This window comes from Telmatherina bonti, assembly GCF_933228915.1.
Source record: "Telmatherina bonti genome assembly, chromosome: 4".
NCBI lineage: Eukaryota > Metazoa > Chordata > Actinopteri > Atheriniformes > Telmatherinidae > Telmatherina > Telmatherina bonti.
In genome coordinates, this window is record NC_136622.1 from 24445399 (window position 1) to 24459822 (window position 14424).

Below are 14424 nucleotides of genomic sequence, written 5' to 3' on the forward strand. Positions count from 1 at the left end.
TGACATCTGGCAATGAGGTATTTCATCCCCTTGACATTAATCCCATGGAGTGTCTTCAGTACATATCCCCCCTTTCAGAAGAGAATGTGAACATGGATCCTGTGACACACATGGAAATTTACATCATACCCATGTACCTTGACTGCTTGCCAATTTCACTCTCCACTGATTCCTCTTCCAACTTGTTTGCTCTTTTTTTCTTTTCCTTCTGGCTGTCTCTGTGGTGGTTGCCAGGTCCTTTGTGATTCAGCAGATACCCAGCAGTAATCTTTTCATGGTGGTGGTGGACAACAAGTGTGACTGCAGCATGTTTGAGCCAATCACCATGGACCCCATCGAAATCATGTATATCCTTTAGAGAACGTTGACACGGTACTGGGGAAGAGTGTTTTTTTGGTATCACAGATGAATTGGGGAAACAGCTGCAGGTTTAAGTCAAAGCAAGAAAGATATATCCATTACATTAAATGACGTCCTCTCCATCCACAGCATTATGGATAGAAGCATGCTTTTATTTATAAGTTTATGCTTTTACTATTTAAATTAATCAATAGAAAATAATTGAAATTGAATACCATGACCAGGAAAATGGAAGTGACACAAAAGAAGTGAGAAAGCATAAAAGGATGAAAAACTCAGACTGTTTGTTCACCAGATATGAAGGGACAGACCTTCTTTATTACACGCACACACATGTTTTATTCCATTTTTGATATAGGGATCTGTTCTCCACATCTCCACATTAGAAATATTGTAGCCAGTGTGTGTCCATGCACATACAGCCACCAGGATAGGAGTGATATGGAGTATTTTAATGTGTGGGGAGACTTTCAGAACTTTGTTGTTCATATACCCTTTGTGGAAAAAAGAAATTAGATTGTTGTAGGGACAAATCTGAGGCTGAGACAACAAAGACCACTTTACTAGATAGTCGGTCTCAAAGTGCTTTCAATTTGAGTTTGAAATGTGGAACAGCACACTCTGTGGTGGGGTTTCGATCAACAGCCGACTTAGCAAGCTCAAACAGGCATTCAAAGAAGAGGATTTTAGCCTGTAACCACAAAACACGCTGGATTCTCCTTCAGCATGCATTTCTTTGAAATGTTATGCTGTTTATACATCTCCACTGGTGTTTATTTTGTTGTGGGGTGCAGTATAAAGTCTGTTATCCTGTTGCTGTGAATAAAAAAAAGTCATCAAATGTTACCCAAAGTTAGCTTATTTTCCATGCTGTGTTCTTCTTGCCCTTTAGATGAATCTCCTTGCATTGTGCACTCACGAACATGCATTCCTTTCTGTTATAAACAAGAAATATACTGCAGAAAGAAAGACCCCACTCAGTTTTCACATTGATCGTTGTTGCCTTAACTCCAGCTGCACATAATGAATCTCTTAAATGTGAGAGACTGAAGATGCAGAAGGACAGAAGGCGCCCAGACACCTGCCACCCTTTTCACCCAGAGGTATGTCAATTCCCATAGGCCATACAGAAACATACCTCTCACTATCATGTCATAATTCTTATCAAATATTTCCCTCTCTGTTCATGCCCCCATCCCCCTTCCTTCCCATATCTAGGAAAACTCAATGGAGTGTGGAGGCGCTGCGATTCTCACCCCATCTCTAGTGGCAACACTGTGCTGTGTACTTTTGACATTGTTCTCTAGGTGACCAGAGATGGCCACGCCTCTCCATCCAGAGCTTGACTTGGATTGGCTTGGCTCAGCACACAAACAATGCCACAGGAAATAACCATTCTGCCCCATGTAAAACCATGCCCAGTTTCAACTCACCAACCCCAGTTCCAAGCTCTGGGCTTCCTCTCCTAAAGAAATATTTTTAGAACAATTGATAAGTCATTGCAGTTGCTAACAAGTGGCCATTAAGGTGCTTTCATGATGTCACTTGCGCTTTACAAAGAGGCCTGATCCAAAATTTTGAAAACATCCACAGTGAACAATGCACTTAGTAGCTTAAAAACAAGACAGGTGGTTCAGCAACACCCTTTGACACAAACACCACAGTATTAAGCTTTTTCAGGTAGCAGCTAAGGGCTGGGGTCTGTAGCTGGGCTTGGAACTGGGCAATACAAGCCACGAAATACCCATGTGGAGAGAAACAAATGCACCTTCCCCTGACGTTTCATGGACAATGTTGATTCTGAAAATGAAAAAGAAATAACATTGACAATAAACATGTTTTCATGTGACTGGAGCTGTCATGAAATGTTTGTCTAATGATCTTTGATTTTATAATGAGGACAAAAAAACAAGTTTAAGTATGTACAATATATGAAGAAAAAAAGAGTCTTATTTATAATTTGCAAGTGGTACCCATAAACTGTGACTATGAGATTTTAATTCCTCTGATGTGAGTGGTTGTTGATATTTGAGCTTTGCCTTATGAAACAATATTGATTCTGTTTGTGTACTTTTGAAATAAAATTATGTTTAAAATTTATTCTTCTGTTGAAAGTCATGTTTTTCAAAGGTTCTTTGGAAATCAAGCCTTGAATACAACAATAGATTTAATAGGATCCATTTTTCTCATCCCTATAGACTGTTGTGTTGTTCACAGATTTGACTGATGGATGCAGCATCTGCTCCTCGTGGTTCACTATTGGGAAATATTTTACAGCTTTTGGCCTCCACATTAGCAGAGATGTGGCAAGCATGTGTGTATATGTGTGTGAGTGTATGAATATGCGTCTTATTTGTTTGTGTGCATCTGGTGTTTCCCTGTTCTGTTAATAATGTGTACCTCTGCTCTGGAGGGGCTCCCATAGAGACACAATAAAGACCAAAACACTTGAATTGCAGACCAACCAGTAAATACATCTGTATTTGTTTAATGATAGAGCCAAACAGTCCTTATGCATTTTCTTACAACTGATGGCAGCTCATGTTGTACAACAAACATGGTGTATGAGTCAATTTTTTCTTCTCAAAAAAAAAAAAAAAAAAATAAAAAGGGAGCAGCAAAGTTTCTGTAACCCTGTTAGAGCAAGCCAGAGGAAACTCTGCTGTGGTCTCCATGTTAACACTGAAGTCTCTGGTCAACAACAGAGCATGCTTCATTTCCCTCTTTTCCCTCACCACTCCACCAGCCGCCATTTCAAGCAACACCAATCCTCCTTCACCAACAAGGTAACTCTCAATGTCCAAAATGTTTAATCGCTCTCTCTTCTCTGTTGTCTCATTGATTTTGTCCCTTGAGCAGAGATCTGACTCCAATCATTCCCAGTTCTTTCTTTTCTCTATAGCTCAAAACTCCCTGACTAACTTCTGGGTCATTTGTCACCACATAATGGGATTGGAGCCGCTTTGGGTCAACATGCATACAATCTGGACTCTGATTCCTTCCTGTTTGCCAGATGAGTTATGGGAAACTGCATGCAGTGTGTGTACAAAAGGCAACCTTGGGAAAGGAGTCTTCTTTCTGTGAAATTGCTACATTTGCCACTTTCCTTGTTCCTGTGAGTAATAAATGCTCATCTTGGTTTTCTGTAAACTGCTTTGCAGTACACTGATAGGGGATGTATTACACATTCAGATGTTTAAAGGCTTACAAATGCATTTACTCTCCTTATAAATCCCCCACAAGATGTAGCTTATATCTGTGAAGACAATAAGTAGGCGGCAAAAAGAAGTAGTTATTCCTATTAAAAAAAAAAAAAAAAAACAAATATTATAGGGATTATACATGATTTTACAAACTGGTAATATAGACATACATCCAAATGTAAGCTTGCACAGGACATCTATGTTCCCTGTCTATCAAAAGGGACAAACCCAAACATAATGCAAGAGAGGGACACATTTTTTTTTCTGAAAGTCTCTGCATTCCTTCCTGGTGATCCAATCTGCCCTGGTGTTTGAGGTGGGAAGGAACCCCTGAGAGAGGACTCACTGATCATTTTGAACACAATGCCCTGAAGGGGCCCTGCAATTCAAAACACAGCAATCCATCAGCACTCACAGCGCTCTAACTCTGTTTGTTGGCCATTATCTTGACTGCATGAGAAATCGTCTTTGCCAATATGCTGGAAGACAAATGAGTGTGAATCATTTGCACATTCAAACCTTAGCGCATGCAGCCATAGTCTGAAATGGGCATTAACACACATGATAAACACAACATGCACACATGCAGGCGGTCACACAGAGGGCAAAGCTTTTGGTGTTACCTCTGATGGAGTGGATCTCATTGGTGGTTTGCTTTAAGGACCACAGATATTTTTAAAATGGAAATGATTCTGAGCAGCTGAACCACACTAGGACCACACACAGGGCTGGTGACCACAACACAGCAATGCTAAGACAAGCTGGGAAAACACATAGACGTGCAATTTTGTCATCCTTCTGGCAAATTGATAAGAATATGTCAGCCCTTCAAAACAGTCTTGAAGAGCTTTTTTCCAAACAAGACAAAGACAGAGAAATGCCGCTTAAGCTAGAATTTTGAATTGCTTTTACTGTTTTTAGCAGTTCCACAACACGTCTCACGGACAAAGTAGTTACAACATCACCAGAAACTGTTGGTTTTCATCCAATAAGCAACCTGCCCCTTGGTTTCCACCTTCCTCACCCTCCTGTTGTGCTTTTCCCTGCTGCTTTGGCCACATTTAACTGTCTGCAGTGGTGATAATGACCAGGCCTCCGGACCACCTTATTCACACACACATGTGCCCTCACACTCCCACATTGGGGATGAAAACTGAACCAAACCCCAAAGACAAATTTGTTCCTGTGAGTGCCAGGAGACACACTCCTGCCAAGGTTGAGAGGTGCCAGCTGAAAACATACTCTCTCAACTCACACATGCATATACAGAGAATTAGTTGTCTACCCCATGCTGTGATAAGAAGAAAAGCCTTCAGTATTTAGGGACCTCTTGTAGAGCTTGAGGACCTGACAGCCAGCTGTACTAATACTGTGTGTGTGTGTGTGTGTGTTTGTGCCTGTGAGAAACAGACATGATATCTTTTTATTTAGCTGTCTAGAAGAAGTCACTGGCATGCATCGAGCATTCCCTTCTGTTTTTGTGCAAACAAGCTGAGGGAGATTTCTCAATATTAGCATTTTAAGCGGTTATTTTAGGTGCAGCGTGGCCTCTGCCAGCACATCAAGCCTCGTTCACTCACACATGGCAAGCTGAGCAATGGCCTGGAGGGGCATACATATTGGCTGCCTTAAACAGGAAGTGGCTAAATGGAGACCATTGCCTTGTCTCTGCCACTCAAATGCACGCGGGCTGTTTATACAGTGAAGGCCAGCTTAACAAAATGAACAGTCAGAAGTGCCGAAAGAGGAGAAAAAGAAGAGTAAGAAGAAAAGCTAGATTGGAGGTCAGGGAGGCAATGGAGGGAATGGACGGGCTGATTGCGGCAGTATAGGTGGTCTCATGTTATCATTGCACAAGGCAGGTTCTGCATTTGACTTCTAACCCTGGTTTGTCCCCGGGTCTTGGTGCTGGTGTGGGACTGAGAACCACTATAAGTAATGTAAGCACTTTAGAGATTCCTCGGATCACAGTACATCAGCATCAGCATGTTTGCCTTGGATGGCATATCGATCAATGAGTAAAGGCCTATTGGGATTGTTGGCTTCCCACTGCCTGCTATAAACCCTGCTGTGCTGCTGATGAAGGCTGAATTCATGTGATAATTGGCACAGTGTTTTTCTGTATATGGCGTCTCTGGGCATGGTGTGGTTATATCAAACTTTTATAAGAGTCTGTGCATGCATGTGTGCGTGTCCATCTGTCATGTTTGATTTGTATCTCTATATCTCAGCTGGAAGGCTCCTAACTCTCTATGAACTCACTCTGGACAAGGCCAAACGGTTTTTCTTTTTGGCATGTTTGTTTATGTGCGTGTGTGTGTCAGTTTTTGTGTATCTGCTATATTGTTCTGCTTTTGTCATACACAGACCTGAGCTCCCAGACTGTTTCATAATTGCCAAATTCTGTATGTGTTTGAATATTGGTTTTGCTTCGTGTATATGCATGATGGGACATGTGCGAGCCAGACCAGAAGTTTTTATGGTGTTTGTGCTGTCTCCACCAACTTTATGGGGATGAAAATCTGGAACTCCACAAGTTTACTGGGCTGTTATAACACAGTACTGTAAAATACCTATGCAAAAACATCTGAACCAGCTTCATAATAAAGACTCAAAACAGTCTAGTTCCAGTGTTTTGTTGCCAATGATTCTACTGTGATCCTTTTATTCTGGAGCTCTGCTGATAATATCTGTAGATGATCATGTTTGTGACCTATGATTGTCAATATGCTATTCGACATGATGCTGTTTACTGTTGCCACTTATGACTTGGACAAGAAATTCCTTGTTAAGATGCAGTTTGGGATCATTGATGGCATGAAGGCCCTGACCTTTTACTGGGCGATTGCAGGTTAAAGTGTCCTCTGCAAGCTTTACGTAACCCTATGGTTACAAGTGAAAACTTGGTAGTTCATGGTCAGAATTACAAAAGATTATGCATTTAAAATAAAAAATGCATGCTTATAAATATACATTGTTACAGACTAGAAAGGTTTTTACTTGTTGGTCACAATCTAAATAAGGTAACAGGAATACGGTGCATATATTTAGTGAAGCATGCCAACATAATTGGAAATATAGCATTTGAGGCCAAAAGATTTTTACTGTCCTGACTAACTTAAAGGTCAGTATTTGATGTGACACCTTTATTCTTCAACACAGTCTCTACTTTTTAAAGCAAACTTTCTTGTAATTTAATGAGAACATCTTCAGGAATATTTCTTTGGGTTTTGTGAAGGATTTTACAAAGATCATATTTGGAAGTTATTTGTCTTTTGAACTGTTCCTTGTCAAAATTATCTGTTTTTCCAACAATGTCTCCTTGACAGCCAGCACTTCTACGAAGGCTTTATCTGGTAAAGTTGCTTCAGCTTGTTTTCTTGTTTGGAAAATACTTTCAAATATTTTTCATCTGCTCTGGATCATTTTTAGGCTCTAGATGTCAGGATTCCTGCGTTCATGCACTCAGCTCACATCAGTCAGTTCCCAATTACCCAAATGTGGTTTACCAGTTTCCATAAGAAGGACCATCACTCTAGTTCTTTGCCAGATTGTCTGCAATCTGCTTGTCAGTTTATGACTTTCCAGCATTCTGTCGCTTGCATCTGTCTGTTTACTTGTTTTGGACCTGACCAAGTTCTCTGCCTCTGGGCCTTGTGGAAATGTGAGTTTTTGATATCAGACCTTTGCCTGTTTTGTACTAGGATTCTGGATTGTATTATCAGGTTGGCTGCTTGGTTTTTGGGAGCAGGCAAAACCTATGAGTGCACCTGGATTTTAGGATTACTGTATCATGTCTGCTTTTACTTTGAGCCTTGGTTATTCCCTCAGGATTCAGGAATTGCATTGTACCTTGGAGGTCAGTTTCTGCTTATTCTGTATTCAGTTTAACGCCTGGCTTCAACTCCACAGACGTTTTGTGACCTGGGTTGTATTTCACAGTTGACCAGTTCGCTTAGTCACCTGTTGGCTCTTTTCTGTTTTTTCCCCAGATTTTGACTCCAGTACATCTTTATACTCACTGGCTTAGTGCTGGCACCCCATGGAACTTCCCTGGGTCTGCTTGACACAACTCTTCATGTGATTCCACTTGCATTCACAAAAGAGATACTGCATATGTTGAGAAAACTTGTCTAACCCGCTTCTGTTTCTGGATGTATCAATAACTACCTGATTATTCATCTGGCCAGTGCTCAAATCCGCAAAACTTATCATATCTTAGCTATCTTCTTTCCTGGTCTCCCTGACACCCCATTTTTGTCAATCACTAAAAACATATACTGTATATTCTCTACTTATCCAGTTTTTATCAAAGTTTTGAAGCACCTACAGCATCTTCAACAACTTTTCATCTAATAGTTCTTTGGGAATAACCTTTGTTTGTTCAAATGTATAGTTCTGTTATCCTGAAAATTTTTGTATAATTGTAACAAATAAAGTTAATACATACACATAGACTGAAGAGTTGGGCCACACATCTAATCACCTGGTAAATCTTGTAATAATACTCAAATCATTTCCATCCTTGTTCTTAACATGTTCCATTCTCCGGCCTTGTGTTTTCTCATCTCTGTACTGCTCCCAATCCATTACCACTTTTCATCGCCCTTATCTTAACATAGTTCTTTTCCCTTTTATATTCCTCTTGACATCATCACTGTTAATTTGTCCCTATTAATTTTTTTTCAGGTACCGTATTGGTGGGAGGGGATATTTCATCATATTTTTAAGTCAACGTCAAGGGGCTTAAACATCTCTTTTGAAAACAGTCTAATAGAAGGACAATACTGAAAATTACAACAGAGATGTCCAAAGAAAAAAACTTTCAAATGCCTACAAAACTATTTTTCCAGACCACTTTAAAGGTTTGCAAGACATTATGGCTCCTTGGAAGCAAAATATATGACAAAAGAATTTTTCATAATATTTGTAGGGAATTCTTAGGGTCACTCCAATGGTTATGTTGTACAAGCTCAAGTCATCATCTCAGTGATGGCATTTTTATAAACAAATTTTAAAGCCTTAAAATCAAATCTGTTTACAGAACTAGAGGAAAGCCTACACTTGGGAAAGGTATCAGTTAGAATTTTTGGTGATTACTCTACGGTTAGAATTGGGATGATTGACAAACCAGTGCACTATTTCAGTAAGTCCAGACAAATATGGAAAAATATTAAGTAAGTGCGTGTGTGTTTCTATGTGTGTGTGCTTGCGCATACATTTGGCAGAAGTGATGAGCCACATGTTCTGTGTAAACCCAGCTCTGGGATTTCACCACCCAAATTTTACATAGCAAAGCAGTGAAAGGAGGACTAAGGTTACAACCACAGGCCCTGACAAAAAAAAAAAAAAAAAAATCACTATAGCAACGTGACATTTATATGCCCCAGTGTCCCCCACTTGCCCCCTCCTTCTCAAACTGACCATAAGAATATCCAGAATATCCAAAGTAGTCCAGTTCCAGCTCAGTCTAACCACCATTACATCCTGTTTCTGTGCTGTATCTACATGTCTACATACACGTAGAATATGAACCTTCTTATGTTTGTTTTATGCATCCAGTCCTCCTGCTCTCTCACCTAACAGGCATTTAGCGGGTATGACATCACAGTGAGGTAATGTTGGGCTCTGACATGTGTTTTGTGGTCGAGGCATGCTGGACTGGGATGTTGTCTGGTTTTCAAGATACACAGTTGGAGGGGAGTCCTGGATAGCCAGTTGATTAGGGTTCTCATCTGTGTGACTGTTGCAGTTCCACCATTACACTGCAACCCTCATTGTAACTTAAAAGGCAGAAATCAAAGCTGTAACATTCTCTGGTTATGATTTCGTCATAGCTCAAAGGCATGGTGTGTGGGTGTGTGAGCATGATTACACGCCTGTGGTAGGGTGTATGTGTGTTTGTAATTTTTGTTGCTTATTAGTGGGTTTATAAAGCGTTTTATTAATGAGCTGTGTAATCCAAAAATCCCACAGTTTGTCATTACTGGGAGAGAAAATAGGAAAATTAGACATAATGAGATTTTTCTAAAACAGAGAGAGAAGATGATGACGAAACCATAAGAGGCACTGGCTGATGAGCTGAGTTAGAAAGGATGTGGGGATAAAGGTGATAGACAAAGAATGTGGATACATGAATATTAGTACAGACACAGAACAAATGTGGTCAATTTGTCTTTTTTGAGTGTAGAGAATTATTGTGCATGTTATATTAGCATTTTTAATGACAGCAAAATGATCCTTGTATACCCACTTCTGACACCCTCACCTGTCAAAAAGTCATCCATCCATTCATCCATCCATCCATCCATCCATCCATCCATCCATCCATCCATTCATCCATCCATCCATTTTCTGAACTGCTTAGTCTAATTCAGGATTGCAAGAAGCTGGAGCCTATTCCAGCAGTGATTGGGCAGGAGGCAGGGTACACCCTGAACAGGTCACCAGTCCATCATAGGCCCAAATTCAAATGTGTTAAGAGATTCACACAGAAACACGTTATGTAAGCCATTGCTTAAAAAAATGTTAAAAATGATGAAATAACTGTGCAACCAGTGTCTGTCAGATGATCCCTTATTGCCAGGGATTGCAAAAGTATTGCATGGTAACACAAAAAGGGAGAAAAAAATCCACCATATTTGTTTGGGTGCTCTGCACCCTCATATCACAAGCACTCATTGGGTTTAATCCTCTCACGTTTTATTAGAGTTTATGATTGTGTGAGATCCACTGAACTCTAGCATCTCTCTTGTCAGAGCACCATCTTGAATTGATGTTTTTGGTTAAAACTAAGAAAGTGACATGGTTTACTCATAATTTTCTGTTTTAAGTGTTTTTCTTACATATATTATCTGATAATGACTTCAATTCTTATGTAGAAATCTACTTGACTCATACTTGTAGATATTCTGCTTGACAGGATACCCAAATGGGTGGTGTGTTAAGCGTATGAACAGGCTGTGAACCAGAGAATGGGATTTTTTTTTTCCAATTGTTCAGATGCAGATGTGTATCATAACAATTTCCATATAATTAGGAGTATTTTTAAAAAGTTTATTAAACATATTCATATTATTAAAGGCACACTATCAAATTTTTCCCGTCACCAGCCCCCTATCGATGGCTAAATGGGCATCCATCTTGCATCCTACCTGACCTGTTAGCTACTTTTGCTAACTGGAAAGAGCTAAGTATAAAATATAGTAGGTAGTGGTCAGTAATAACAACTTTTTCAAATTTATTGCTGAAGACCAACCTCAGTGAAGTATTTGGGATGTAGTCTAATCCTCCATAATGGGCTCAGAGAACTCTGTGTGGTTCTAAATGATCAGATGGTGGTATGTCTATCTAACTCCACTGCCATTTGTCCCTGCTTCCTCAACCATTCTTTGTGTGAGCTCCTTCTTGCATAGATTGCACGCTCTTCGAGGCTTGGAGCACTTCTAAAGACAACAAAGCAAGAGCCAGAACTTGGCTTGGTCATTCTCGTCTAAATATGAGGCTGCAAATTTGTCAATATCATCATAAATAAGGAAAATAAAGTTATACTTTGTGGATTCTTATTACAGTTGTGACCAAGCACCCATATGCCAAAAATCAGCTACTCTCACCGACAAAACATCTTGTTTGAGATGTTTTTCTCTTATCTTACTCTTACTTTTACTCACACTTACAAATGAATAGTTATTTATCTTTGGCCATGTGTTAAGAAAGAGATTCCATATGCCCACCTCTCGCCTGATGGCAGCTGAGATAGACTCCCAGGCTCCCACATGCCTCCATTAGGTCAGCAGGGTTTTTAAAATGGATGTAAACAAGTCTACTTTGGAAATAAAGAAAGAATACTAAATAAATGAATAAATAAATACCTAATTTAAATATTGACAAAAGAGGCCCAGAACTGTAAAACAGCTGAAGTCCTTAGCAAAAGGGGGGAAACATTTTACTTTTTAAATTACATAACTTGATCTTTTCCCTACTCAGACATTTACTGAATGGTTTTAAATTGAAAACGTAAGTTTCTTTGGAAACAGAACTTCTGGCTTTTAGGAGGCTCAGTACTCTCCAAGTGCTGTGGTAACTGACATGAAAACGGACACATGAGACAGCACAGATAGATCAGATTAAGACTATAAGCTTAGTGAAAAATGAACAATTTTTTAGAAACAATCCTGCCAGATTCCAGATGAAGCTGATGAGTTTCAACACCATATGTTCAGTATATCTGGTTAAATAATGAACATTATCCAGATTTTTAAAATCCATCATATGATTAATTCATCATAGGTGATAAAGTGCTTTTTTAAATCATATGATCACCACTACTGTAAATCAATGTTGGTGCATACGACCACTTTCTCTTAATGCTGTCCAGGGCAGGATGTCATATAAAGTGCAATCCTTTCTCCTTGAAATGATGTTTATACACCACTAATTTGTGTTGAGTGCCAAGGGGTTACACACTATATTATGAGCATGAATGGAACTAGAGTTTCTGGAGCCATGAGTATTTCCCAGATGTGTCCTCCAAAATTTAAATGTAAATTATACCCCCGGGTAAATGTGAGATGAGGGTGAAAGCAGGCACAAATTGCGTGGTCTGAATTTCTCATTTTCTTCTTTTTCATTCAGGGAGGTGTAACTTTCTATTCCAGCAAACCCTCTTGCTCAGCAGTCTGTGTTCTCTCAACGGCACTGAAAACAACAACAGCAGCAGGTGTTTGTAACAGGTGTGTGTGTCTGTTATAGATGGTCAGAGAAGTGGGGAAACAAGACACAGCAATTGCAATTGATCACATCTGCATATCAATAAGATTCAACTCTGTATCAAACATCTTTTTCAAGTAGACCTGGCTCAAAGCAAAAGTGATGACCCTCCAGGATGCTGAGTCATGGAAGTGTGGACAGCATAGACAGGATCTTCTAATGCTGTAACTCAATGGGGATACAGCATTTTGCCTACTTATGTTTGACCTTGGATTAGGTCAAGTAGTTTGAAAGGTTATGTAACAGATTCAATATATCCACAGTACATCTGGATTCTAAAGATCTCACCTTTTCATAAAATAAACGGTTCTCTTTGATCAATTTTCCTTAGAGTTTGCTTTGGTAATGTTCAATGAATACCCACTTTCCTCATTAATGTTCCTTTTGAGTACAAGAAAGATAAACAGTGAAGCTGTTATATAGCTGAGCCGTCCCATATTATTTTCAACCACATATTCATACCATCATATATAAAACCTGGAGGGCTGATACTTCAGATTTGGCAGACAGTCTGACTTTGGTTTGAGGACTTCCCTCGTTTTTTTTCTTTTTCATTTTGGCCTGTACTTTGTGGTTTTCTGTCTGTTCGTCTGCCTCTCAGTTTGTCTTTCTTCCCCCACTTCTTTTGGTGTATGGAGGGAATTCACCTACATAATTTATTTCATGCAGGAAAAATACATTGTGGGCTCATAAATCAAAAGCACTTTATATAAAACAAAATGAAAGCCACCTGCATATGGGATGTTTTAGCACACATGCTTAGCAATTCAACATGTAATAAAAGAAATATGGAATTTTCACCTCAGGTCTCAATCAATAAAACAAATGTGAGCACTGCATCTTTTGTATTCTTGCTCTTGCACTGTATTATGGCATTTACATAACTTGATTTGTTAGAGCAGTAGATCTTGAAACGAGCACGACAGAGTGCATGCACAGTGTCTCTAGAGTGATAAACACCCCTGCAAAGATAATTTTTATCATAGCAGATATACGGCCCAAGAGCCTTTGATGAGTGAGATTCCCAGAACATTAGAGAAGGAGAGTTTTTACTTCAGCTTAAATCTTACTTGTCTTTTAGAGACAACAAAGGTAATACCTACAAATTTCATCAATCACTGATCCAAAAGAAGTAACTAAATTCTCAAATGCTTTTGCCGTGAACACCATAAATATGGGATGTAAAGCTTACCTGAGTACTTTAAATGTCAGCCTAATTTGATTTGATTTCCCCCTGTCATTATTAATTGATCATCCTGCCCAGCAGTTAACTTTTAGCATAACTGTTAGTCTTCTAAAGCCAGCTCTGATCACTTTGATATGTGCTGCTGTTTGTGGGTTTTGAAAGATTGGGTTATAGAAGCAGCAGTGATCTCCCCTGAGGAGAGATCATGTTTTTCTGGAGCACCGCTGACAACTTTCACTACTGTCTCCTGCTCACTTATCGTCTGATGGTGCTTAAACGCAACTCGTTGGCTCTACTGATAAAGCTGATCAAAGAAAGACCTGCGACTCTCTGTTAAGTACTTCATTCAGAAATAAATGCTAGAAACTTTTATGGAAGTATAGTTTATATCGTTTGGATGTTGAAAATGTGCTTTTGATCTTACCCTGTTCCACTTTTTCCAAAGGAAAAAGTTTTGGTTTTGCTTGAACCTTTAACCTGAGTAAAAATAGGACTCATGTCTGTGTAGCTTCTTTTGAAAGCATGTGTGTGTGTGTGTGTGTGTGTGTGTGTATGCATGCTTGCATGTATACATTGTGGTGTTCTCTTAAAGCATGGCTGCCCTGGGGAATTGTGATATATTGCTAGAGAAGAAGACAACCACATCCTCCTCCTGTCTTTACAACCCCCCCCCCCACCCCCAAATAATCTCCCTGCTTCACACTCTGTATGATGTAAAAACAACAGACTATGCAAATGAAATATTACTCGTTGCATGTTAAGCTGTCTGACTTTCACATCAGAGGCTGCAGAATAAACTTAATAATTGTGTGTAATTACATAAAGTTCTGTAAAATGAAACCATGAATGAACAGTAAAAGAAATTGGTGAGTTTGTGAATGCAGATTAGGTCTCATAGTCTCCCCA

The 14424-nt window shown here is 39.4% G+C and overlaps 1 protein-coding gene across 1 annotated transcript in view; it reads left to right on the forward strand.

Annotated features, from left to right (window-relative positions):
• The window catches only part of cacna2d3a (calcium channel, voltage-dependent, alpha 2/delta subunit 3a), a gene marked incomplete at its 5' end in the record, with an annotated part of 116015 nt that extends 114204 nt beyond the window's left edge, over positions 1–1811 (forward strand). The window contains 3 exons of the mRNA XM_079239162.1: positions 235–345; positions 1379–1463; positions 1579–1811. Coding sequence (XP_079095288.1) covers positions 235–345; positions 1379–1463; positions 1579–1671 — 289 coding nt within the window. The 3' untranslated portion in view covers positions 1672–1811. The remainder of the gene's footprint in view (positions 1–234; positions 346–1378; positions 1464–1578) is intronic.
• Between the last annotated feature and the right edge of the window lie 12613 nt (positions 1812–14424).